Genomic DNA, 25,044 nt, shown 5'->3' with positions numbered 1-25,044 from the left:
TAGGGTGTCTTTCTCAGGCTCGTGAAATCACACCAGGTGGGTACAAGCATTGGCCGACCAGGAGCCTGACCCTACTGGCAAGCTAAGCTGGGCTGGGGTGGGAGATGGGTCTATAGCCGGGCAGAACATGGCAGGGCCAGGCTGAGCCCCAAGGGCTGTGTGGCTTTGCAGGTCTCGGATGGACCTTCCGGGTTCCCCCTCCCGCCAGGCGTGCTCGTCCCAGCCTGCCCAGATGTTGTCGGTGGACACGGGCCAGGCGGACCGGCAGGCCAGCGGGCGCATGGACGTGTCCGCCTCGGTGGAGCAGGAGGCCCTGAGCAACGCCTTCCGCTCGGTGCCGCTGGCCGAGGAGGAGGACTTTGACAGCAAAGAGTGGGTTATCATCGACAAGGAAACGGAACTCAAGGACTTCCATCCGGGCGCCGAGCCCAGCACGTCGGGCACGACGGACGAGGAACCGGAGGAGCTACGGCCCCTGCCCGACGAAGGCGATGAACGCAGGCGGCCGGGGGCTGGGGCCGAGTCCGCCCCAGTGCGTCCGCGAGGGCGCAGCATGCAGACTGTGGCCGAGGAAGACCTCCGGCAGCAGCAGCAGCATCAGTTGCAGGGCCCGGCCGAGCCCGGCCTGCCTCCCACCCCGGGTAGCCCCTCACACTCCTCCCTGCACTCTGGACCCCGGCCGCGGAGGAGAGAGTCGGACCCCATCGGCCCGCAGAGACAGGTAAGAGCCGCGCTCCCCATCCCTGACCCGGGCATCTCCTCAGCCTTCCTTGAGGTCTAGGGGTCTCCGCTGCTGGGACCAGATTGAGGGGCGGGAGTCTAGGAGCCCGGCAGCAGCTAAGCTTAGCCTGTTGGCTTGCCCCCCCCCCCCCACTTTGGTGCCTAATAGCCGGGTGGCAGCATAGCAATGGTGAATAAAGCTCGGCACACCTGGGTTCTAATCCCAGCTCTGCCACTAACTGGCTGTGAGACTTGGGGTCAAACACTACCCCTCTCTCATTTGTAAAACTGAAATCATCTTGCCTGCCCTACCCTTTCTTGGGTTGTTTGACACCAAACTGGGAGTAGTCAATGTGGACGTGCTTTGAAAAGATGAAAGGTGAGATATACATTCAGCAAATACATGAGTTATTGAAGGGTGTTCAGTGTTATGAGGATACAGAGAAATGTTGAGACGTAGCATAGTGCCTGCCCTCAAGGCACTTACAGTCTAGATTGAAGGGAGAGGGCAGATTCTGATCACATACTGTTTTCTGTTATTTATCTTTTTCAAAGGGATAACATACCCAATGAGTGATACAGGCAGTAAGTGCTTTAAGGGTTCAGAATAAGGGGTATGTGAATCACTACAGGGTAGGGACAACAGTAGGAACAGAGAGCTGGGCTTTGAAGGATGGGTGGATCTGTACAGGAGAAGAGGAGTGAACTAGTATGGAAACAGGAATATACAGAGGTTTTTCTTTGGGGAGGAAGGAGGGGACAGACAGTATGGCTTGGAGCAGAAGCTAACAAAGGGAGATAGGTAGGTAGGGGCCAGATTATGGAGGGCCTTTAATGCCAGGCCAAAGAGCTTGGAATTTCTCCTATGGATAGGAGGGAGTGATATTTATTATTATGCTCTGAGGGTGCACAGGTGTCAGGGTGACCAGGCATGCAGCCAGCAAGCTGAGCTCCTTTCTTCTCTGGTGCCCACATGATCAGCTGCTCTCCTCAGGATCTTCCCACCCACTGTGACCTGTGGGGTGCCATTGTGTCAAGCTGTGTGTCCAGTTCCTCTTCTGTGACTCTCAGGCAAGGAAGGTTCTAGTGCAAAGGGCTGGACAAAAGAGAGACATCTATTCAAGAGATGATGGGCTCCTTAGGAGGTGCCAGGGGAATGTCAGGAACTGCCAGGCAGGGAGCCAGACTGTATGCGTTGGTGATCTACTCCCAGACTCTTCGGGACAAAGAGTCCTGTGAGGTTACAATCCTGGTCTATGGTGCGCTGCGTTGGTCTCACCTTGTCCCACTCTTAGGCAATAGGGGGTCTCACCTAGGGAGCAGGTGTCCCAGAAGAGTTAAGGCATGTTACAGAGATAGGAAAGAAAGGAGGAAAAGGAAGGAGAGAAGGAAGGAAAGGAAGAAAGAAAAGAGAGTAGGAAAGAAGGAAGAAAAGAGGGAAGGAGAAAAGAAGGAAGGAAAGAAAGGAAAAAAGGATAAAAGGAAAGAGCAGAAGGAAGGGAGGGAGGGAAGGAGGGAAAGAAGGAATGAAGCAAGAGAGGGAGGGAGAAAGAGAGAGACGAAGGAAAGAAGGAAGTAAGGAAAGGCAGGAAAAAAGGAAGGAGAGTAAGAGGGAAGAAGAAAAGAAGTATAGGAAAGAAGAAGAAAGGAGGGAGGGAGGAAGGAAGCATTTTTAAGTGCCTACTATGTGCTTTACAAATATCTCATTTGATGAGTATAGAATAGCGTTCCGTATAGATTTAGCCCCTGCAAATGGCTGCCCTGACTAACTAGACTGTAGGCTTGGAGCACACTAACACTCAGAGGCCCTGTCCCTCTGGGAGCATGGTGAAGCAAAATAGTGAAGATGGGGATTTGTGTTGCATTCCTCTTCTGACTCATTTTCTGCACCTGTTCTGGTCTCTGGCCCTTTCCTTCCTCTCCACATTCCCATTACCCAGCCCCTGGGACAAGGCTCTTTGGGCCTTCCAGAGTAGTATATTCAGTGTTTATCTGTGCTATTGGGAGCCAGCTGAAAGAGACCAACCCCTCTTTCTCCAGACCAACTGTCCCTAATGTGTTCATTCTGCCTTTGGTCTTTTGAAGATAAAGACCCCATCTCTTTTTTCTAGATCAGAGAGAGGCAGTGTGGTATATTGAGAGATCCCAGGTCTTTGGGAGTCAGTGCCATCAGGCCATATACACAGCCAGAGTGACTTAGCCTGTCTGTAAAATGAGGGTATTAGGTTCTCTATGGCTCTCTAACATTCTGTGAATCCTATTTTACTTTAACTCCTATGATGAGAATTTCAGGCTGTTTAGAAGGGGGTGATACCTGAGGTTGATGGATTGACCTGTGCATGCACACCCACACATATCCACATATTAGTTCACACAGGCCTGAAAGGAGTGGATTTGAGGTGCAGATGAAATCTTGTAACATCTCTCAAGTCAAACTGTAATAGACGTTGTCCTGTGCCAGAGGAGAAGAGAGGGGTTCACTTTTCTTACAGTCATCTCTGCCTTAGACTAGGCATCCTAAATTCAAGGGACACAGACATGAGGGGTGGGGTTCTGGGGAGGGAGGATACTCCAAGTCTGAGAATGACAACCTCACAGTGACTGACATTAATAGTGATGGATTTGGGCAAGTGATTGAACACACTCATTATTAACTCTTCCTCAGGTCAGTAAGGAGTTACATGAAGGCTTAGAGAGGGGATATTGAAGGAGAGAACATTCACTTTCTTTCTGTCAGTTCATATAGTTGGAGAAGGGGGAATCTGTGTGAATGAAAGGGGAGGACTTATGGTGCTGAGAAGGGTGGTCCAGGTATCTGAAAGTAGAGTGGGATAACTGGAAAAAAGACAGGATCAGGCTGCTAAAGGCAACAGATAGACCCGGGGCTGGCTTATAAAAATGAGGGTAGGATGGGAGCAGTAAATGAGGAAGAAGTTGGGGTCTTCAGGAGGAAGGCTGGAACTATTTTCTAGACAAATCTGAAGACCTTTCTTGAGAAAGTGACTGAGCCATTGGAGTTTCTGGGAGTATATCCACCCTCCCCTTCCTAGTTCCCCCACCTCCTGTGTTCCAGCTGCCATCCTAACTGCCTGACCACCCTTGGGGTTTTATTTCCATTTTCGAGAGCCAACTGTTTTCTTGTAGTTCCTCTGACTCATGGTACTGGGCTCTCCCCTCCCCCACTCTCATGCTGAGCTTGGAGCCTCAGGCCATGGCCATCTGTCTGTCTCTTTCCAGAAGTGGGGAGAAGGGGAGATGAGTGGTATGGTTTTGTGCTTGTCTCTGTGTGTGTAAAACTCTGGGAGCAAAGGGATATAAGAGCGTGTTGTTTTTCTTTGTGTGGTTATGTTTACACGCACAAGTGGATTGGTGAGTGATATGCCTGTGTCATGTGACATAATATGACAGTGTCCATGATTATGTATGTTTATACATGTGCCACTTTGTGTAGGAGTGCCTCAGTTTTCCCTTCCATAATAATGAAGGTTTTAGACTAGATCAGGAGTTCTTAATCTGGGGTACATGGATAGATTTCAGGAATTCCATGAACTTGGACAGGAAAAATTATATCTTTATTTTCACTAACATCTAATTGAAATTTAGTATTTCTTTCAATTACAAACATAGGCAACAAACCACAATCATATTAAGCCTCACCAGACCACCAAAGGCATGTATTATACAAAAAAAGTTGGATTAGACTTCTAAGGCCCCTTCCAGCCCAGGCATTTGGGGTTTCTTTGTGTGTATTTCATTGGATTATGTGACAATGGTCTATATGAACTAATACTTGGATATGGTCAGTGTACATGCACAGGTCAATCCATCAACAAGCACTTAATAAGCACCTAGACTATGCCTTGTACTGCTAGGTATGAGGGGTCAAAGACAAAATGAAATGGTCCAGCCCTCAACTTACATTCTATCAGAGAAATAGATTAAGATATAATATATGAACACGTGCAGGTTTCTTATGTAGACAAATCATATACAAAGAAAAGATTATTTCAGTGGGAAAGGAGGCAGGAACAGATAGGGAGGAGGAAAAATCAGGGAAGTTCTCAAGGAAGAAGTCATGTTTGAGCTTAGCTTTGAAGGAAGGAGTGTGTCTGTATCTGTACATGTATATAGGGACAATAGGCATGTGTGTGTGTCCATGCCCGCTGCACATGGATATATCAGAAAATTGTCAGTGTGTGTGAGACCTGTGTGTAGGCCAGTGTACGTGGCAGAACCTGTGTAAATTTATACATTTCAACCGGTATTGTCAGGATATGTCCTTAAATCATTCAGTTTGGGTCCACGGGTGTGTTGTGCAATTATGTGTAACTTTATCTGCGTATGGGATCATGACCTACTTGTCTAACAGAACTGACAGAGCCCTTTGAGATGAGTCTGTGATGGATAGTACAAGTAGATGCTTTCTTACCACCTTTCTCCTCCAGACTGGTGGTAGATACTTGTGGACTCTGGGTACTCCGTGCTGTGGGGTCTGTCTCTCTGATGCTGCTAAATGTATCTCCTCTTTGGGATCACTCACCCGACTCTTCCTTCCCACCCTCCTTCCCCCCTCAAAATTTTTTTCTCTCCTTCCTATGAAGAGTGTTGGGTCCTGTCGTGTCCCTAACATGACAACATAGTGTCTGATGCCCTGGGGGGACTTTTGAGTAGCTGGTTGTATCACCCTTTTTCAGGGGCAAGCCACCTCATCCATCTTGGCCTCATTTCCCTCATCTGTAAATTGAAAGGGCTGAACTCAGTGATCTCTAAGGTCCATTTTCCAGATCTGTACTCCTATATGCCTTTGATTTCATCACCCCACATGAGGTCTAGAAGGTATGAGATGGGGAGAGGGAGATACAGAAATACCTGTACCTGTTCACTCACAGTCCTGTGCCAGTCGCACTTGCTTCCTTCATGGTACTGTCCTCTCAACTCTTTTCCCCATCAGTTACTATGTCTTTCATTATGTTAGTCCACATAATTTGCTGACAGCTGTATTGGAGGACCTGCTCTAGACCCTGAGAGCAGATCCAGAGAAGATGGTTCCTGCTCTCAGGATTCCAGGTGTGAAGGAGACACATGATTGAGTCTTTGGGGAACTCATTCCTGTAGGAAAGACCAGCTTTGGGGAACTCCCAGACTGAAGGGGTAAACAGAATCCCTGTCAATTTAATTCAATAAATATTTATTAAGCACCAGGCACTGTCTTAAGGCTCTCCCAAGTCTGATAGTTAACAGCACACATATACTCAAGGTGCATCCATTAGACACTTTGCCGCAGCAGAAAACTTGACTAGAAAACTCTTCTGATCATTCCCAATAATGTCTGAAGGATGGGAACTGCTGGAAAATAAAACCAGTCCTGCCTATCACTAAACCCTGTTTTTGGTTTGGAAGTTTGGGGACTGGAAGTGACCTCCTATTTTGTAAATTTCCTTACTAAAACAATCATTAAAAAGGATAATAAGTAGAGTCACTTCTTGGTTATCTGAACAAATAGGGGAGCAGTAACATGGACATTCCCCAACAGTATATAATAAAGAAATGTTGTTTTGACTTGGGAAAGTAATATGTGATTTGGGGGTTGAGGTGGTCGAGATTTTCCTTCCTAAAGCTCTCTGCCTCAAGCCGTTGTTATTCTATGTCTTTGTTTCCTGGAACTGCTTAGATTGGGTTGGGGTAGAAGGGTAGAAGGTCGTTCCGCAGTTTTACTTCCCATGTCCCTCAAGATAATCCAAAATACAGCTCATCATATTGAAGAATTCTGGCCATTCCTGAAAAAGAGGGGGTCCTCTGGCTCCCAGGGTTCAGGAGATGGCTGTGGTCATTGGGGTATCCTTGGATGATTGTACCCATCTCCAGGATGAGTCCTTTGGCACCAGGAGTCTGAAACCCACAGAAGCACTCGAGGGCCTTTTATTCAGGGGCTGGCATGGTAGGTCATTCATTCACTCAACAATCATCTTCTAGCTCACTACCCTGTGCGATACTGAGCAAGCTACTTAACCTTTTTCGTCCTTAGTCTCTTCATGTATACAAGAGTCTGTTCTGGCTCCGGGATTCCATGTATCTGATAGGATCTGAGGTCCCTTGCATCTTTAGATCTATGAAGAATCTATCTATTTGTATTTCACATTTTTGTTATGGTTGTTTAGTCATTTTTTAGTTATGTCCAACTCTTTGTGACCCCTTTTGGGGTTTCCTTGGCAAAGATACCAGAGTGGTTGGCCATTTTCTTCTCTGGCTTATTTTACAGATGAGGAAACTGAGGCAAACGGGGTTATGAGACTTGCCCAGGGTCACACAGCTAGTAAATGTCTGAGGCCAGATTTGAACTCATGAAGCTGTTTCCCTGCCTTCAGGCCTGGCATTCCATCCACTATGGCACCACCTAGCTGCTCACATTACTCTCTTTCATATACTCTATGTTCTAGCTAGAAAGAGAATAATGTGAGAGTTTATTCCCTTCTTCATGTCTGTCTGTTAAAATCCCTATCTTCCTTCAAGGCCCAGCTTAGTTACCACCCTATCCATGAAGTCTTCCCTGATTCTCTCCAGCTCCCTCACATTTCCTTGGAGCACTTTTATAGAGCTCTCCTTTGCCGGAATTCGTATCATGAGCATGAAGACATACTTAGCCTCTTCATAACCTTCAACTATCCCTGTTGAAAGCATGGCATGAGGAGATCTACAATGTACTGAACTGATGGAGAGGCTTCACATTCTATCCTCCTCATTAGATTGTAAACTCTTTCATCTTTTATCTAACATCAAGGACTTGAGTTTGAATCTTGTGTGAGATCACTCTCTGTATAAATTTGGACAAGGCACTTCATGTCTTAAGTGACAGGGTCAGACAAGATGGTCTCTAAGGTCTTTTCTGGATCTAAATCTAAGATTCTGTGATCCTACTGATGTTTTATATTTTATATAATTTATATATAATATTTAGATATAAATTATATATTATATAATTATATATAATTTATATGATATGGCTTTCTTGTAGTGCTTAACAAATGCTACATTAAGTGTCTACTGTATCCATTGGGAAGATGAAAAGATGAGTAAGGCATGGGGCCCTGTTCTCAAAGAGCTTATGGTCTAGATTTTTTTTTTGGAGAGGGGGGTAAAAATTCAAATAGAGCTATACTAAGTTATGCACTTGTGAATCATCAGTAGGGAGGTCTTCATCCCTGGCCAGCTCCCAATCAACCCAGTCAATCCTTGTGGGCTCAAAGAATGTGGACCCATTAGTATACTATATCTAGCCAGAGTCAGACAAAATGACAAAAGACAGTCTTCTGTGGGGAAACAAAACAAAATAATAGATTTTTTTTTTCTGTTCTGCTGTTGAACAGACTGCTCCTATTATGCAGACTGGCCTTCCCCTCCCCCATCAACATGGGTAATTGAGAGTTGATTGTAGTAAGAACTTAGCCTCAAGATTGATGTCCTCCCCGCCCCCTACAGGCCTCTAGGCATTTTCTATAGAAGTCCTTACTTCATTCCTCATAGTTTCAAATCAGCTCCTTCCTAGCCCCATTTCCCCTCTAAGGAACCTTTTGGTTCCCTGGTGCTCTCCTCATGCTATACTCCCCACAGGGACAGTTGAAGGTGGCCTAGCATTAGGAACCAGGACACCTAGATCTTCATTCTTACTGTAGCTGTGTGACTGGGGTAGGGAGGGAGTAAAGCCCTTCTCTTTGAGTCTCCTTGGAAAAAGGGGCACAAGATTTCATATGTTATCGCTAGGAGGGAGGCAAGATGTCCATAAAGATGAATGCGAGACCTGAGGTAGAACTTTCCAATTGGAATGGTCATATGGGCCCTCAAGCCTGAATTGACTAACTGAGGAAAGGTTAGTACTATGGAGCTCTCCCTCCTTTTCCCCATTAAAGTGTATTTTCTTCCAGCTTCCTCAGTGGAACTCCAAAGAGAAGAAAGGAAGGAAACTTGGTATAGGATCCTTCCAATCCCTGTCTACCAAACCCCTTTGCCTCACCTGGTCACCCTTTCCCTGCAGTTCCCAACCCAAAGAGAGTAGACAAGACAAGTATATTTTCCAGTATTGTGTTGGAAGTTATTCCTGAACCGGAAACAAGGCTGTATTCTGTCCTGCCCCCACCCCCAACCCCAGCACTTGCAGACCCCTTTTCTGGTATTTTGTTCCTCCCATTCCCAAGGTGGGGAGCAGCTTAAATATTTCTAAGCAGATCCATTAGAAGAAACACTCAGAAGAAATCCTAGATCAAATTCTAGAGGTCTTGCCCTTGCCTGGTGTTTCCCTATGGCCCCAGACACACCAACCATACAGTACATCCTGGAAACAGAGCTCCATTCTGAGGACCTCAGGGGAGGGAGGACAGAAGTTATAAGTGATGGAGGCAGGAAGTGGGAGGGGGAAGAGTGTTCACAGTGAGAGAGGTAGAGGGGGTTAGAGACAAGTGTTGTGCCCCTGAGTGAAGTGCCCTATGGCTCAAAGGTCCAGACTTCTGCCTTTAGAAAGAGGCCATGTGAACAACAGGAGTATGCAGGGATATGAACTTTCAGAGAAGACTGAAAGGGAGTGAGGCTAGAAGTCATCAGTCAGTCCCTGGGATAGGGTTCAAGTCTGTTCTACTGTTAGCTGTGGGTGCAGTCACAGTAGGTAGAGAAGGGGCAGAACAGGACAACCTCTCCTCAGGTAGTGGGAGCATCTCTTTTGTCTCTGGTGCTTGGGCACAGGGTGAAATTCCCAAGGGTGGGACACCGAGGTGCGCGGACTGAGGAGTGATGATGTCATGTGTGATATCAGTCATCAATAATCAGTGAACATTTATTAAATGGCTGCCATGCACCAGGCACTGAGCTAAGCTCAGCAGGGAAGAAATAGCTAGGGGAGGGGCAAAGTGCCGAAACCTTGGGAGGATCAAGAGACACATGTGTGAGGATTCAGGCAGGAGCTGTGATGAGTGTGGATAGGAGACAGAGCGGCCCCTCTCAAGGGAGGTGGGGGAAGGGATGGAACAGAGCCTGAAATGAGAAAGGGCTTTGACACTGTGTTGAGGATATCCCTAGAGCTATGTGTTGAAAGCAGTTTAAACCATCTCAAAGGCATCAGAGTTTAGTGGAGAGAGCACCAGACTTGAGTCAGGAAGCCCCAGACTCAGAACTTCTCTCCAACACTTACTGTGTGATCCTAGGCAAGTTAACTCCTCTGCACTGCAGACTTCCAAGACCCCGGTCTTCCAGCTCTAAATCAGCACTATGAACAAGTGATGGGAATTGAGGACTAAGTGTCAGCTGTTCAAAGTAGCTAAAACTGGCCTATCCATTCACACATACCAGGTAGCCTCAGGCCCCCTTCTAAGGACAATGGAATTGGGGGTGGGAGGCAGCTCCTGCTTTCCCAGAGATAACTAAAATTGTCTGAGCACAGGGCACTGCCTAGTGACCTGGCCCCCTGGACAGCAGGGAACAGTATGGGAGCAGCTGATATGGCGGGAAAATGCCCCACTTTCTTCCTCCCCCCTTCTCTGATCTCACATCCACGCACTTCCTTATCTTCTCAAGGGTATGTGAATCAGGCAGAATTCAGCACCATGGACTGCACTTATTGAGTTCAAAACCCTTAGTCTTTTCTGGGTGGACAAAATTCAAAACTTTGGTAGGCGTGGTCCCTGAATTTAGGAAATGTACAGTCTATGAAGGAAGACAAATCCCACACATGAAACAGTTTAAGAATGACTGCAGCAGAGTCGACTTTGGAGTATGAAAGACTGGTTTAAGTCCTGCCCATGACAGGCTATGTGACCTTAAGCAAGTTAGTTAATTTCTTGGTGCCTCAGGCACTAAGACTGTAACTTGGAGAGCAGGTGCTGATTGGAACTAATGGGGAGAACTACAACACGGAGGGCTTCTTACACTGATGAAATGAGAGGAGGGGAGGGGAGGGGGAGAGGCGGGAAGAGAGAGAGAGGGAGAGAAAGAGACAGAGAAAGAGAGAAAGGGGGGAGGGAGAAATGGAGACACAGAGAAAGAGAGAGACACACAGAGACAGAGAGAAAGGGGGAGGAATGAGTCAGAGAGAGACAGAAACACAGAGACAAAGGAGGGGAGGAGAGGAGAGGAGAGGATAGTGAAGAAGTAAAGAAAATACTGTTCTTGAAAGTCAATAGACGTTAGTTTAAACTTGGGTTCCACCAGCTTAACTTGCCTGTCCGGCCAAGTCACGAACCTTTCAAGCTGAGGCCCAAGTTCCCACCTATACAATGCCGGGTGTGCACTCCTCACTTCCCAGGATCGTTGCGAGGTAAACTGACAATGTAAAAGCGCCGTGGAAATGCAGGTTATTCTTATTATTGCAAACCAACACATGGAGAAATGCAAAGGCGCATCAATAAATAAGTCCCTAAGGGGTTCCGGGCAAAGGGACCGTGAAGGCCAGGCGAGGTTAACCAGGGAAGGCTTCGTGGAGAAGGTGAGTCTGGGAAGTGAGAAAGTGGTTAGCGGTGTGATTCGTACTGTAGGCGAAGTTTAGAGAGGGTGGGGGGGTCGTCATATACATCTGAAGGAGGCGATGGAGTGTAGACTGGGGGAGAGGAGTCGGGGAGGGAGCTCCGAGCACAAGCCAAGGTTCGGAGGCAGGCTTCAGTTAGCGAGTCCCGGTCCAGCTATCCCCACCCGTGTTCCCTGGGACGCCGGCGTCGAGGGGGCTGTGAGCGGCGTGTTGGTCCCCCGAGACGGAGCTGTCGAGTCTGTGCCTGACACCTCTTTTCCCTCCACTCTTCTTGGTCTCTTTCAGTTGGAGGAGGACAGACTCTCTGGGCACTCCCTCCCGAGGTACAGCCCCCTACGACGACTGGCGTCCTCCGTGTTCTCCTCCTCCACGCTGGAGACGGAACATTACCCTCACCCCGGCGGCCCCGGCTCCGGCTCCCTCATTCAGCGCAGCCGCTCAGCCGAGAGCAGCCCAGTCCGAGCGCCCCACCGGCGCCACGCGCCCCTCGCGCCAGGCAACCACAGACTCATGCCCTCGGTGCTCCGAATCTCCAGGTCCCAGCTACAGCAGGTGTGGGCCCGATTCACCCACAAGACCTAGGCTGGGCCCCCCTCCCCACCAGAGGGGGCAGGGCGGGGAGGGGGGCGTGCAGAGGGAGGGGGGCGGACAGAGAAGGTGGCTCCTTCCCAGAATGCAATAATCACACACACACACACACACACACACATTCACACACACTTTTCCTTTCCCACTCCATCATGCAATACATGCCACCCCCAATAACATTGGCTCAAGGTACTGTAACATTCTCCCTCCCTGACCAAAAAACCATCCGCCATTCAGCTCAAACACGAAACGAAGGTCTCTTTCCCCCATCCCATCTCTGATCCCCATTCTTCCCTTTGTCCAGTACCGTTAGGAGGTGGGATTGGGGAGGAGGAACCAGTGGTGGCAGTGATTGGTGTAGTAGGTGAGGTCAAATCAGGCTGGAAGGTCCTGCTTCCAAACCACTCAGATGCAAATGACCGACAGTCCAGAGTTCAGTGGAAACGAAGGTGTCAGGGAGATGGGACTTGGAGACCTCAGGGTCAGTTTGGGGGGAAGTTTTCTCTGCGCCGTTGAATCTGTGATCTCCAACCTCCTGTTGTTGCCATGACATCCTCTCCCCACTTAGTGGGGGGATGGGGAGGTGGGGGAGCAAGCGAGACAGGGCGTGACCTAACCATGTGTCGCTGCCACCCTGTATCTGACCAGCCAAAATTCCTCCCTCGGAACAGGCAGCTGAGTCATAGCGAGTGTCTCGGAGGCAATGTGGGGGTGTGGATGTGTGCCACTGTCCCAGTTTGGAAAAGTTGGGAGTGAGGGCTTCCCTATTGCTCCCCATGGTATTTCAAGGCTCAGGGATGTTCTAATAGAGCAACCCCTAGGACCTAGATCCTTGTTTCATGTCATCATCCCAGGGGACAGTGTCTTCTAGTCACCTGCCAACCCTCCACCTCTCCTTTCTGGTACTTGTTGGAAATAGTGGGGTTCCTTGGGATCCCAGAAAAGGTGCCTCCCCACTTCATACCTGCCAGTGACATCCAACACCTCCACCCTCATGGAAAAGGAAAGGGCGGTACATCTGAGTGTAAGAGAGGACAGGAGTTTGAGGCTGGGGCTCCCTCTTATTGCAGAAAAGCTCATCCAGGTTATGTGAATGTACCGATGTTTGCCCTAGCGTGTTAGGGAGGGGGAAATATCCCTTTATTACTGAGTAATTACCTCCATACCATCAATTCCTCAACCCTATCCCCTCCCCCTCCCTTACTGGCTCATCTCCCGATTCCTCACCTTACCAGCTGTTTCTAGCTGGGGATGGTGGTCCTAAGGGGAATCTGTAAATGAAAAAAAAATGAGGGGGCTGGGTCACTGAAGTTCTTTGCAGCTTTGATAGTCTATTTTCTAGGACTCCAAGGAACTGAGAGCTTTTCCCTGGTTCAGCCTGTCATAGGGGTCATTGGTCCCTTGGTGGTGGGGAATCTTTAGAGACCAGGACACTCTCCATTTGTATTTTCTGGTGACTGATCCTGATTTCCCTTAATTTCCCTTGGCCTCAGTTACCTCATCCGCAAAGTTGGGAGGTTGAGTTCGATGACCTCTAAGGTCTTTTCCAGCTCTAAAGTAATTCTGCAAAGGTTCCACTTCAGTGAATTGACTTTCGTTCTCATCCAGTTCAGTGGACAAGTCTGGGTCTGTGGGAAGTAGGGATTTTTCTCTTATCTTTCCATCCTCTTCAGAAGTCCCTTTCCAAACCCAGGAGGGAGCTGGGGTCTCAGGTTTGGTTAGTTTGGGTTTCTGTGACTGGAATCTTAGAATCAGAGGGTGTTGGCCCTAGCAAGGATTTTAGACGTCACATATTCATCTCTCTGCATTCTCTTCACTCTCCACTAAACCTTATTCCAGCAAAGGAGCTTCTAGAAAAAGCATTCTCCACTGGCAGCCCCATTCCCTCAAACAATCTTAGGTCTTGGGTTCTCTGCCCCCTACCAGATTTGTAACTCAACTCCCAGGCCTTGACTCTGCTGCCCTCAAAATTTCCAAATGCTTTCTGTGGAAGGTAATGGGTAGTTTCTTCTGTGTCCCCTTCCTAAGAGGTGGCAGACAAAGAGCCTCCAGGAAACAAAAGCACAAAATAGAGGCAGACAGATTATCAAATCCAAAAGCCATCCCTCCCTAGGATAAAACCTGAGGATAGGGATATTCTATAGTCCTTAACCTACCCTCTCCTTCTCCATGAGCCACTCCTTCCCTCAATTCTGGCAAACCCCTGAGCCAAATTCACAGTAGACTCTTAAAGGACCTCCCCCCACCTATACCTATTTTAAAACTTTGCTTACCTCCCACCTTCTATCTCACTCTTTGCTCTGTATTCAAGAGAATATTGAATATACCTTAATTCCCACGAACCCTCCCTTTCAGTCCCCTAACCTTCTTCCATTCCTCTTAGCCCCTTGTCTCTAACCACAGTAAAGGCCCCTCTCCTTATCAATGAGACATACAGTAAAAGTACCTGCCCCTCCCTCTATCCCCCCCAGAATTCTCCCTTTAGATTGCATCGACAGAGGATTCCAAAGGCCTGGGCTAATTGGAATTAGGTCACTTTGATTACCGTCAGTGAAAGAAGTCAGCATTGTTAGAGGACATTCTATTAACTAGAATTCTCCATTAACTGGTCCTTTCATAAAGTTGTAGTTCAGCGATCACGATGTTATTGCGTACAAAAATCTTGAGTAGTTTCTAAATCGTCAAAGATTGAATTTCATTCAGAATAGTTTTAGCATTTTACTGTATTCCCTTTGGGAAGCTGCAACCTTATTCCAACAATACCTTATGATAAGGTAGGGAAGACTTTTTTTTTAACAGTCAATCAAGAACTCACATAATATAATCCAGTGCCCAGCCTTTTAGAGTAGTCCATTTGAGAGGTCATTGCTCAAAACACATTGGAATTCCTCATTGTGGACTGCTTTTGGAGCCTGGGGGCCCTTCCAGGGTGACATTCCTGGATTCTTTGAAGAAGGATTTGTTTTTCTGTAAATAGTCAAAAACCATTCTGAGCCAATTCTGCAGAATGGAGTAGGCAGTCAGGCTGTGTGACCAAAAGTGGGGTGTGACTGCCCAGTAAGGAGGCAGAAGATTTTGCGTCATTTTTAAGCAGTTCTCTCAAGGCAATTCCCTACATGGAACGAGCCCAGCCTTTGCCTGGATGAATTCTGGTGTGCTTGCTTGAAAAAAGTGTATTTTCGTCTTTTTACAGGCACATTCTTAAACAGAATTGTTGCATTTACCAGAGCATCTCATTTCCTGAGGATGCTGAATAACTGGGAACTTAGCTAATTTATTGGTTATTTAGTCTTTCATTTATTTACTTAAATTATTTATTGATCTTTTCTGGATTATTTATGTGTTGGGGGTCTGGGGTTATATAGAAAAGAGAACTTTTTTTCTTCCCTTTTTCCCTTCTTCTGTTTCCCCAAAGGGACCGAATAGTGTGCTATATATCTTCCTTCCCAAAGCTAACCAGCAGCCTCTCCCCTTTCCCTGCCCCCCCCACCCCAGTTGGAGGTGAGGACATTCACTGTTGATTCATCTTTGAAAGAGGAAAATGGAGCAGGTTTCACCCACATTATCTGTATGTACTCATCTCCTATTGCTCTGGGAACAGTCTTCCACTTCGGGAAGAGTCTTTACCCCTTCATCTTGGTCCCTCACTTCCCACAGTGACTGAAAGTTGCAGGACAGAGAGGCAGAGGCAGAGGCAGAAGTCAGAATACAGTTGTAACCTAGTGAGAGGCAGGTCGATGTGAGAATCCCCAAGTGAAAGACTGGATGTTCAAAACCAGACTTTTGTATTTGGAGATAGCCTCCAGAGCAGGGTAACTGATTTGGCATTCAATAAAAAACCTAGATCCTACTGAATTCTGAATTTGAGTTCCTTGGCTTAGTGGCCAGGACACTGGGTTGATATTTCTTTGACCTCTGAACAGCTGTCTCTCTTCGAGGGAGCAACTTGGTGTCCTGGAAAAGACACCTGGCTGGGCCAATGACTCCCCTTGTGACCTCAGGACTTCCCCTCTCTAGACTTCTCTCCTCTGTAAAATGAGAATTGAATTAGATGGTTCTTTAAGCTCCTGACAAATCCAACTACCCCATGATTCTGTCTTTTCTTAAACGTGTGGGCCTCAGGCTTTTTGCAGAGCAGAGGGCCCCAGCCTTCAGGGCTCTGAAAAGGAGTTGTCTTCTCCCTGACCCACTCAAACCAGGTGGACATCTAAAGAGAAGTTCAAGCTTTTTGGCCACATAAAAAATGTGGATCATAGGATCTTAGAGGTGGAAGGAAGATTTTAGATGTCATCTATGTCAACTCTCTTATTTGATATAGAGAAGAAAAGTCTGGAAGAGGTTAAGTGACTTGCCCAAAGACACACAAATAGTTAATGACAGAATTAAGATTTGAATGCAGGTCTTCAGACTCCAAGTCTCGGGCCTTCTACCATTCCAAGCTACAATGCCATATGCCTGTCTGTGTATGAAGGCATGTATTGTGTGAGTAGGTGCATGCTTAAGGGTTTATGTGAGTGTGTTCTGTGACTCCATGTGAGTTTTAACAGATACCATGTGGTCTTCCTGGTGTTTTAGAAAGGTCTTAACAGCTCTTTGTCCCAGGGCAGGAATTAGATGGGCAGGATGGTTACTAACCCTTAAACCCTTATCTCCAATCTTCCCTGGACTCCAAAAGCCTTTAAGTACCAGGTCCACTTATCCAGTCCAAATGAGGGGAAGGCATGGACAAATGGACACTTAACTCTGATCTAATGAATGAGTGGAAGTTGGAACTCCTGGACTATTCCTAGTGCACATTAACCTTTTAATTTAATTAACCTTTGACCCTGCTTAAGGGGATTTCTACATGCAGCTGCATAAGGGCTCCTGATCTCCCTCTGTTCCTTACTTTGCCTGTCCTATCCCAGGCTGGGTCACTGGGGCTACCTATCCCAGTGGCTTTAATTTGGGCCTGGGAGGATTTGTGTTGACCTGGCTCATTGCCTCCAAACAGGGCTAGTACCTGGTACCCAGTCTGATGTGTGTGTCCTTGGATGCTGGGGTGGCCATAGTGAGATCTATCAATTGTATTGACCTTGGAGATGACCAAAGGAAATGACTTTGAGGAGGGGGTTAATGCTGATCTGGATGGGAGGTGGGGAGTTCATCTCTCTTCAGTTTGCCAGTATCCTGCCCAGCTTCCAGGACTGTCTCCTTCTCTTGCTGTGTCCCCTGTATGGTTCTTGACCGGGATGAGTGGGGGAGGGGCGGAGGGGGGAGACCTATTTTCTTCCCACATTTGACAGGATTCAGTCCAACCTAAGAGATAGGACCTGGGCCAGTGACCCTTTTGCTGGTGAGAGGCCCCAGTGTGCTAGAAGTGCTGGCATTGTAGAGTGGCCACAGAGGTCTAAGGAGTGTTTAGGATCAGCTTTCATTAAAGGGAAAGAACAAATTTCTTCCGGAAAAGCCCTGCTTCCTAAGCCAGAGAACAGGCCTGAGGGCTTTATTTCCTTCAAAGTAATGGCCAATGTTTCATCACTTTTTTACTAATCCCTCACCCCAAGGGGTCTGGCCCCCTTCACAGGACTTTTCTCCATAGTTCTGACGGGCACCCACACTAATTAACTAACCACCAGACCTTTCCCTTTGCACCCAAGCCATGGGGCAGATTCAGTTAAGTGTGACTGTCTCCATTTCCTCTTTTTTTTTTTAAATTCCTCTCCCAGCCTGTCACCCCACCTCATCAGCTCCTGCCACCCTGGGGGTGGGCAATGGAATGGTTTAACTTGACCTTCCTGGATGGGTTTGACAGGCTCACTGGCCCCCTAATACCCAGGCCACCTAATGATAGAAGATCCAATCTCCTTCAGGCTTTCAACCAGCCTGAGGGTTGGGGAGGGGAGTGAAGAAAGGAGGAGGGTTGGTACCAGCACAATGCCAGGCACCGAGTCACACTCTGGGATTCAGGGTAGCCAAAGGTCAGTCCAAGGCATGGAGTCCCTTAGGCTTACTGACTTCTGGTAGTCCTGAGCAAGCTTCGATGGGCATCAGAAGACTAAAGGGCTATTACCTAGGAGGGATGTGGTTTGGAGACTAGGGTTTGGGGACTTCGGGTGCCCTTCTGTTGGGGGGAAACTTCGAGTCTCATACCCTTGTCTGGCACCGTCAGCTGTGTGTGTGCGTGGAGATTCCAAGGAGGCTCTGCTCCGCTGCTCTCATTCAAGACGGTCCCCCAAACTTCACTCTTTCCATGGGGCCTGCAGATGCTTAGGCACGACTGGACAGGAGGGAGTGAGGATGGGGATGGGGAAGTCGGTTTTGCTCTCTTCCGAAAGCCCCCACTCGAGTTTTATGTTCTGAGCGACTTGTAATTCTGCTTGGGCCCCAAAGCTCCGCCCTGCCCCCCATTTCCTGGCATCTCAAACCCCCTACCCCGCGACGCCAAGCTAGAGATTTTCTCCGCCCTCCCCAGCCCAGACAGCACAGAGGCGGTGGCGCTTCTGGGCTGTTTTCCCAAAAGTTCATTCACTGTAGTAACATTGTACTCTGCCCCCACCCCCGCTGAGGCGATCGATCGCATCACGAATGTATCTTGTGTCCTTTTAACAAGCTGCTAAACTAAGCCGCGTGACCGAGGCTAGGGACGCTGGCGTGGGAGGAGAGCGTGGCGCCAGGGCCCGGGGATTGGGATGGGTTAGGGGAAGGGGCGGCTTTCTCCCTGCACGGGTTGGCATGCCTGTGAAGCAGGGCTACAGCTTGCCTCCCCTCCCCCTCCGTTTTCTCCAGTCCCAGGCCTAGCACCCCACTTCCCACACACAGATTTCCAGAGCTTCCGCCTTGGGGTGACCTCAGCCCCCAAGCTGGCCGTGGGGGTCCTTTTTCATTGGCTCCTCCCAGAGGAGTTGGGGATCTGGCTGCGCCTTCTCCCCAATTGTCTGCTGCTATTTGTATATATGTTGGTTTCTTTTTTTTTTGCTTCCGTCCTCGTCTATATTCTCACTCCCCCCTCCCCCCCTCTCCATCCCTCTCCAATTTGTTTCTTTTGGCCTCCAGCTCTCGGGTTGAGGAAGAAGTCCATCCCCCCCCCGCCCCCCCCCTTTACTTATGTGCTTCCATGGTGGGGAGAGGGAGTTGAGCTTGGGGAAAGAGCTTTTGGAAAGGGGGAGTGTGTTTTCCTGGCTCAGTGAGTTTCTCTCCCTCATCTTCCATCACCGATCCTTTCTTACCTCACCATCCAGAAGAGCTGGGTCACTCCCTTACCTCTTTCCACCCCCCTTCCCCCCCCCCCCCATTTGGCCTTGCAGTTTGGATGCCAAAGAGCCTAGAGTGAGGGAGAACGAAGCTCAGAGCCCGGGTCTCTCCGAGCAGTCCTGGCCCCCACTGGCCATGCCCACCGTTCCGGAATCCCCATCCCCTCTCCTACTCCTCCCCCCACAATGGAGGCCACTGGGGGGTTCCCCTAACTGTCTACTCCTCCCCATAAAATAAACTCAGGGACCAACATCTGCTTCCTTTGCACTTGTTCCACCACTGACCTCCTGCCTCCCTCCCCACTTTGAGGGGTTGGAGGAGGGGGGAGAGAGACAGGGCTCGGGGCTCCTTCGATCTGACAGTATTGAGCAAGAAGAGGGGCTGCCCCACGTCCCTTCATCCCCATCCTCATTCCCATCGACCATTTGGGAGAGGGTGTTGATTGGGCAGCTCAGCCTCGGGGGCTCAGCCCAATTTTCTCTGAGGCCATAAGCACCCTTCTTCCTCTCCCTTCCCCCCCTCCCCCACTCAGCAGACACCTGCTGGCCGGGAGGCCCCTTCTTGGCCAGGAGGGGGAATGGAGGTGGGGGGTGCTGGAGACATGAATCTCCCAAGAGGTCCTGAGCCACAGCTGGTTTATCCCTGAGCCTCCTCCCCCCTGCAGCCCCCTTTTTTAATGCAATAATACTGTATTATACGCTTGCACTATTCCCCCGGGGCAGACTAAGCATGCAAGAAACAAGAAAAGAACCAATTGGAAGCTTCTTTTCTTTCTTTCTTTCTTTCTGTTTCTTTCTTTCCTTCCTTCTTCGGGCCCCTGCCCTTCCCTGGTGTACATAGCGGTATAGAGAGCGGCTCCGGGCTCTGGCCTCTGTATAATAAAAGCATGCACTGAGCGCGCTCCCTCCCTCCTCTCCCCCTCGCCTTCCCCTCCGCTCGCCTCGCTGGGCTGCCTAGGACTGCGAGTACTGTACAAATCCGACACTTGAAGACGACACACCAACTACACAAACGCACACGCGCAAGGTCATGGGGGTGGGGGGCGGACACGGACACGCACCGACACGCACACGCGCGCGGGGGTACCGAGGGAGAGGGAGGGAGCGCCCTAAGGGCCCCCAGCCGCTGTGCAAAGGATTTTGTGCCTTTTTTAAGTCCCTGTATGTTAATCCAGACAATCCGGAGAGCTTGTATACTACCAAATCCTTATTAAAGACTCCTTCCAGGAATCCGCCCGCGTCCTGCCTGCTTTCTTTCGCTCCCTCCTGCCCTGGCCCTGTTCTTGTTCTGGCGGTCTCCCCCACGTCTTATCTGTCGCCTCAGGGCCCCGGGTCCCAAGGATTGGGCTCAGGATATTAACTCAGCTGAAGGATGGGGAGATGGCGGTGTATGTGAGAAGGGGGTGGAAGAGGAAGGCTTTTCTGGGCATATTGCCGCTCCCCCTTCCTGGCGAGCTTGGGGCTGAGTCTTCTGTGGCGTGTGGGGGAGGGAGGACCCTCCTCGCCCTGCATCGATCCCTAGACTAGGGATGTTTAGATCCTTGTTAAGCGATGTTAGGATCTTAACTTGCCACTTGGTGTGCAACGACAGGCATTCCTTCTCGTTAGGTTCCATTGAATTAGCCATCTATTTACACTGTGTGCCCAGCACTGCCCTGTGAGGGACGGGAGCGTACGCCTCTGACCTATAGGTGCATACAAAGAATCGGATCACGCTAGAACTCTTATGAATTTAGGGTCTATTCCTAGGCCTATTTTCAGGAGTTAGAGAGAGATTTGCTGGTCAGGGGACTTGGTGGCACTAGGTTCAGTCCTGGTTTCCTTTTGTGAGAACAGAGGAGGGGCTTAGGGAGAAGAGGCCTTGGGCCCAGCAGGCTAGGGCTGGCGCAGTGCCCCTTTCCCCCTCTTTGTCTCCAGGGTGGCAGCTGATGGCAGTAGCCCGCATTCCTGTTCTGCTCGCTTGTTTCTCCCAGCAAGTGCTGATAGGAAGCTGAGGACGGTCAAGTCTCTGACTCTCCAGAGGGGCTCTGACCTTGTGAGTGAGTTGCTAGTATTGCAGAGACTAGTACATCTAGGAGTGGAGAGGGAGAAATCTAGGGGGTAGCGAGTAGGGAGGCAGAGAAAGGGAAGGAGAAAGAAAGGGAGAGAAAGGAAGGAAGGAGTCGGATGGGAAAGAAGTGACACAGCATGGGCGAGTGAGAAAAACTCGGAAAGGAGAGATGGAGGGCTGAGAGTGAATGGAAAAGGATAGAGGAGATAAGAATCAGAGAAGGGGAGAGAGAAAGGGAGAAACCGAAATAGGGCAGAGAGGAACAGACAGAGCAGAACAGGGTCCACAGGGAAGTAGTTGGGGTAGCCATGAGTGAGTTACTGGGCTGTGGGGGTGGGGCGGGAGAAATAGCTTGGGGAAGGAGGAAGAGGGAGGGAGAGAGAAATCAGCTCTGCGGAGCTGACTGCCGCAGTGCCCAGCCCCCAGGGCAGCCTGGACTCTCTCCTAGACTATTATTCTCCTTTAGGGTAAGGAGTAAAAAACCAAACAAACAAAAATGAGGAGAAGAAAACTTCTTCTCCAGGCCCAATCCTTCCCCAGAGAGGGCAAATGGGAATGAATTTCCTAGCCCACCCCCAACCCCTAGGACTTTCAGGCTGTGATTTATTTTATCCCTATTGTAGGTTCTCTGGCCTTGCCGGGGGAGATGGGACCCCAGGGTGTGAAGTCAGTCCTGAGTCTTAGATCTGGGCTGCCCCCTCTCTGGTTCCAGATAGAAATAACTAGCGAATACACTCTAATTGTGTGCTCCTAGGTTGTCCTAGGGATGGGAAGGACATGAGGTGCTGAAATGCGCCGCCCCTCCTCCTGCCCCCAAAGGACTCTGTTATCAGTTGGAGAGGAGTGTGGCCGCTGGAGAGTTATCATATGTGGAGGCCAGAGGCACAGAGAAAGGGAGAGGACAAAAACCTAGGAAAATAGCTTGGGAGAAAAAGACAGATGACGAAACAGAAAGAGAAGCGAGAGACAGAACCATGCGTACGTTCAATTAAGTACAAAAAATGAGGGCAGACTCTCCCTATGCCCCCAACAACACACACCCCCTGAGACACCCTGAGGTATCTCTCTGCATTGGAGTGTAGTCTGAGAGATGCTGTAGAGGAATATAGAAGAGGCTCCTTGGACTGACGTTCTGCAGTGGAGAGGGGGGAGGAGCTGGATTGTGGGCTTCCCCGAGGCACAGCCTCCTTCGGCTCCCCATTCCCACTTTGCATGGCCCAGTTTAACATGGAGCTGAGAAAAGTGCTGGGCTTGGATTAATAGGAACCTGGTGTCAGAATTCTGTGTGACCTTGGGCAAGTCATTCACATCTGGGCCTCAGTTTCCTTCTCCATAAAACGAAGGAGTTAGATTAAGTTACTTCTGAAGTCCATTCCAACTCAAAATCCTAGCACCCTCTGGTGTTCATTCAGCCTATAGCCCTAATTAGAGATCAGTGCCCTGACCCCATCACATAAAAGCTATTGAAGGGATTTTTGACATCTCGGCTCTATAGTAAGCACAAGGAAGAAAAATCAGGTGCCTTTCTCAGTTTAGTACCCATGCTTATAGCCTTGTGTCCATTCATTATGAAGTTTAGAGGATCCGAGTTCAAATCTGACCTCAAACACTTACTGGCTATGCAGCCCTGGGCAAATTACATAACCTCTCTCGCCCTGTTTCCTTATCTGTAAAATGGAAATAGTACCTGTCTCCTGGGGTTATTGTGAAAATCAAGGGAGATAGTGTTTTAAAGGGCTTAGCACAGTGCTGGGCACATAGCGGGCACTTAGTAAATACTTGTTTTCTTCCTTTTTGTCAAAGTTGTAACAAAAGGGGTGGGGAATCAGGCCTTTGATTCCCATGGCTCCTTTGGAGGTCAGATAACCTCCTAGATCACTGTAGGATTTGGGGGAACACAAAGGGAGACATACTACACCTGAGTGAGAAACTGAGGAGGATCCATGCCAGCCTTGGGATAGCCCATGGTTTATGGGAAGATATTTTCCCCTCAGGAAAATGCTGAGCTAGAATCTGCCAGTCTAGTTCACTTATTCCTCTCTAAGGGAAGGAGTTAGCAAAAGGTCAATAATCTACAATGGAAAGATTCTTGAGTCAGAGGACCTGGGTTCAAATCCAGTCTTTGATGAGTACTTCCCATGTGACCTTGGGCGGGTCACTTAACTTCTCTGGGCCTCAGTTTCCGCATCTGTAAAACGATAAGGTTCTACTAGATGGCCTCTGAGGTTGTTTCCAGTTCTAGTTTTATGGATATCACTTCCCCTGTTCTGCCTCCACTGCCTTGCCTGATCTGCTCTGTGGTCCCTATCGGCTCTTTCCAGCCAGCCGAGGCCAGACCCCCAAGGGTGCTTCCTTCTAACCATAAAATTGCTCCCTTCCGCCGTAAGTGCTATAGGGGTTTGTCTACTTATTACCAGGGTCAAAGGAGGGGGACACACTGAACTGTGACCACTCCACACTGACGGATATAAAGTCATAGAATTAAGAGTTGTATGGACCCTTACAGTTCATCTAGTCAAGCTCCAGAGCCAATCTCATTGTAAAGTTTCTCCTAACTGAGTGGGTGGCCCAAGGTTAGTAAAGACCCCCCAATTCTCTGATCCCTCAGGAATCTCTCTAACACCCTATTTCCCAAACCATACTTAACAGAATTCTGGCATTCTACCATGTGACAAGGAGCTCAGTATGACATTTTCAATGCTAACAGTGTTTTACTCCTTTTGATTATTAAATGTGAAATTGGTATCTTGAAATATTCCTGCCCCCCTCCACAGCCATATGATTTCATCTGTGTAAGGAAATTCAGATTGGCAACTTTTCTGTCTTAGAGAATTGCCTGGGCCATTTCCTTGACCACAGTCACAGTCTAGTATGTGTTCACCAACCAACAAGCATTTATTAAACATTCAAGTACTGTGCCAGTTCCCGTGTCAGAGGCATAGAACTTGAACTCAGCTCTTCTTCACTCCAAGGTGGTCCTCTTTCCATTAGGCCACATTACCTCTCTGTCTTTTTAAAATAAACATTTATCGATGTCCCTTTTTTATATCACTGTTGTTTCCCAATGATTCACCCCTCTCCTAAAAGAACCCTCCCTTTCAACAAAGAACATGGCTAAATAAAACAAATTAACACATTGGATATTTCTGACAAAGTGTGCCTCATTCTATACAACCACTTTGCCAAGAGAGGGAAGAATCATTACTGTCAGTTCTCTAAAATCATAACTAGTCACTGAAATGATCAGACTTATGACATTTTCCTTTTAGACCTAGGTTCCAGTTCCATCTCTGACATATACTAGTTGAGTGATGGTGGGCAAGTCCCTTAACCTCTAGGCACTCTCATCCAGAAGTACAAAACACTCAGCCCACTGGCCTTTGCTGCTGCAACCAGATTAAAATGTAATTAAGCAATATTTAACAAATTAAATAAAAATACAATAGGACATAGACAATGTTAATCTGTAGTTTTCTAAATCAATATGTAGCCTACAGGGATACTTATGTAGGTTTAGTGGCCCTGTTTCTATTTGAGTTTGACCCCAAATGAAAGAAAAGGTGCTGACCTGAATTAGGAGGGAAAGTTTCCTCACCTGGGATTTTCTTTTACCAATTTTACCCCTCCCTACATTTCCACCTTCTCCTACCCAGAGGGCCATCTGATGTCTTTCAGTGTTGCTTTCCTTATGTTATTGTGGGCATGGTTATGTTGCTTTCCTGGCTTTGTTTACTTCACAATACATCAGTTCATACAGTTCTTCTCAAGTTTCTCTGAATTCTTAGTTGATATTTCATATAGTGTAAGAATATTCCATTACATTCACATCCCACAATTTGTTTACCCCGCTGGCCTTCTTCAAAATGCTTATACACACAAAAGAGACCTTAATTTCCCCTATTTTTCCAAAATTTCCCAACCTCTATCCCGAAGGTTTCATAACATCAAGG

At 48.4% G+C, this 25,044-nt stretch overlaps 1 protein-coding gene across 1 annotated transcript in view; it reads left to right on the top strand.

Moving 5' to 3' along the window:
- TTBK1 (tau tubulin kinase 1) overlaps positions 1–25,044 on the top strand; it is a 65,926-nt gene that overhangs the window by 30,238 nt on the left and 10,644 nt on the right. Inside the window, exon 13 of the mRNA XM_036769371.1 lies at positions 172–721. Within this exon, the coding sequence (XP_036625266.1) occupies positions 172–721 (550 nt within the window). The remainder of the gene's footprint in view (positions 1–171; positions 722–25,044) is intronic.

The sequence above is a fragment of the Trichosurus vulpecula genome, chromosome 7 (genome assembly GCF_011100635.1).
Source record: "Trichosurus vulpecula isolate mTriVul1 chromosome 7, mTriVul1.pri, whole genome shotgun sequence".
Classification (NCBI taxonomy): Eukaryota; Metazoa; Chordata; class Mammalia; order Diprotodontia; family Phalangeridae; genus Trichosurus; species Trichosurus vulpecula.
The sequence above is the reverse complement of the archived record's forward strand: the minus strand, read 5'-3'. Positions and strand labels throughout refer to the sequence as shown.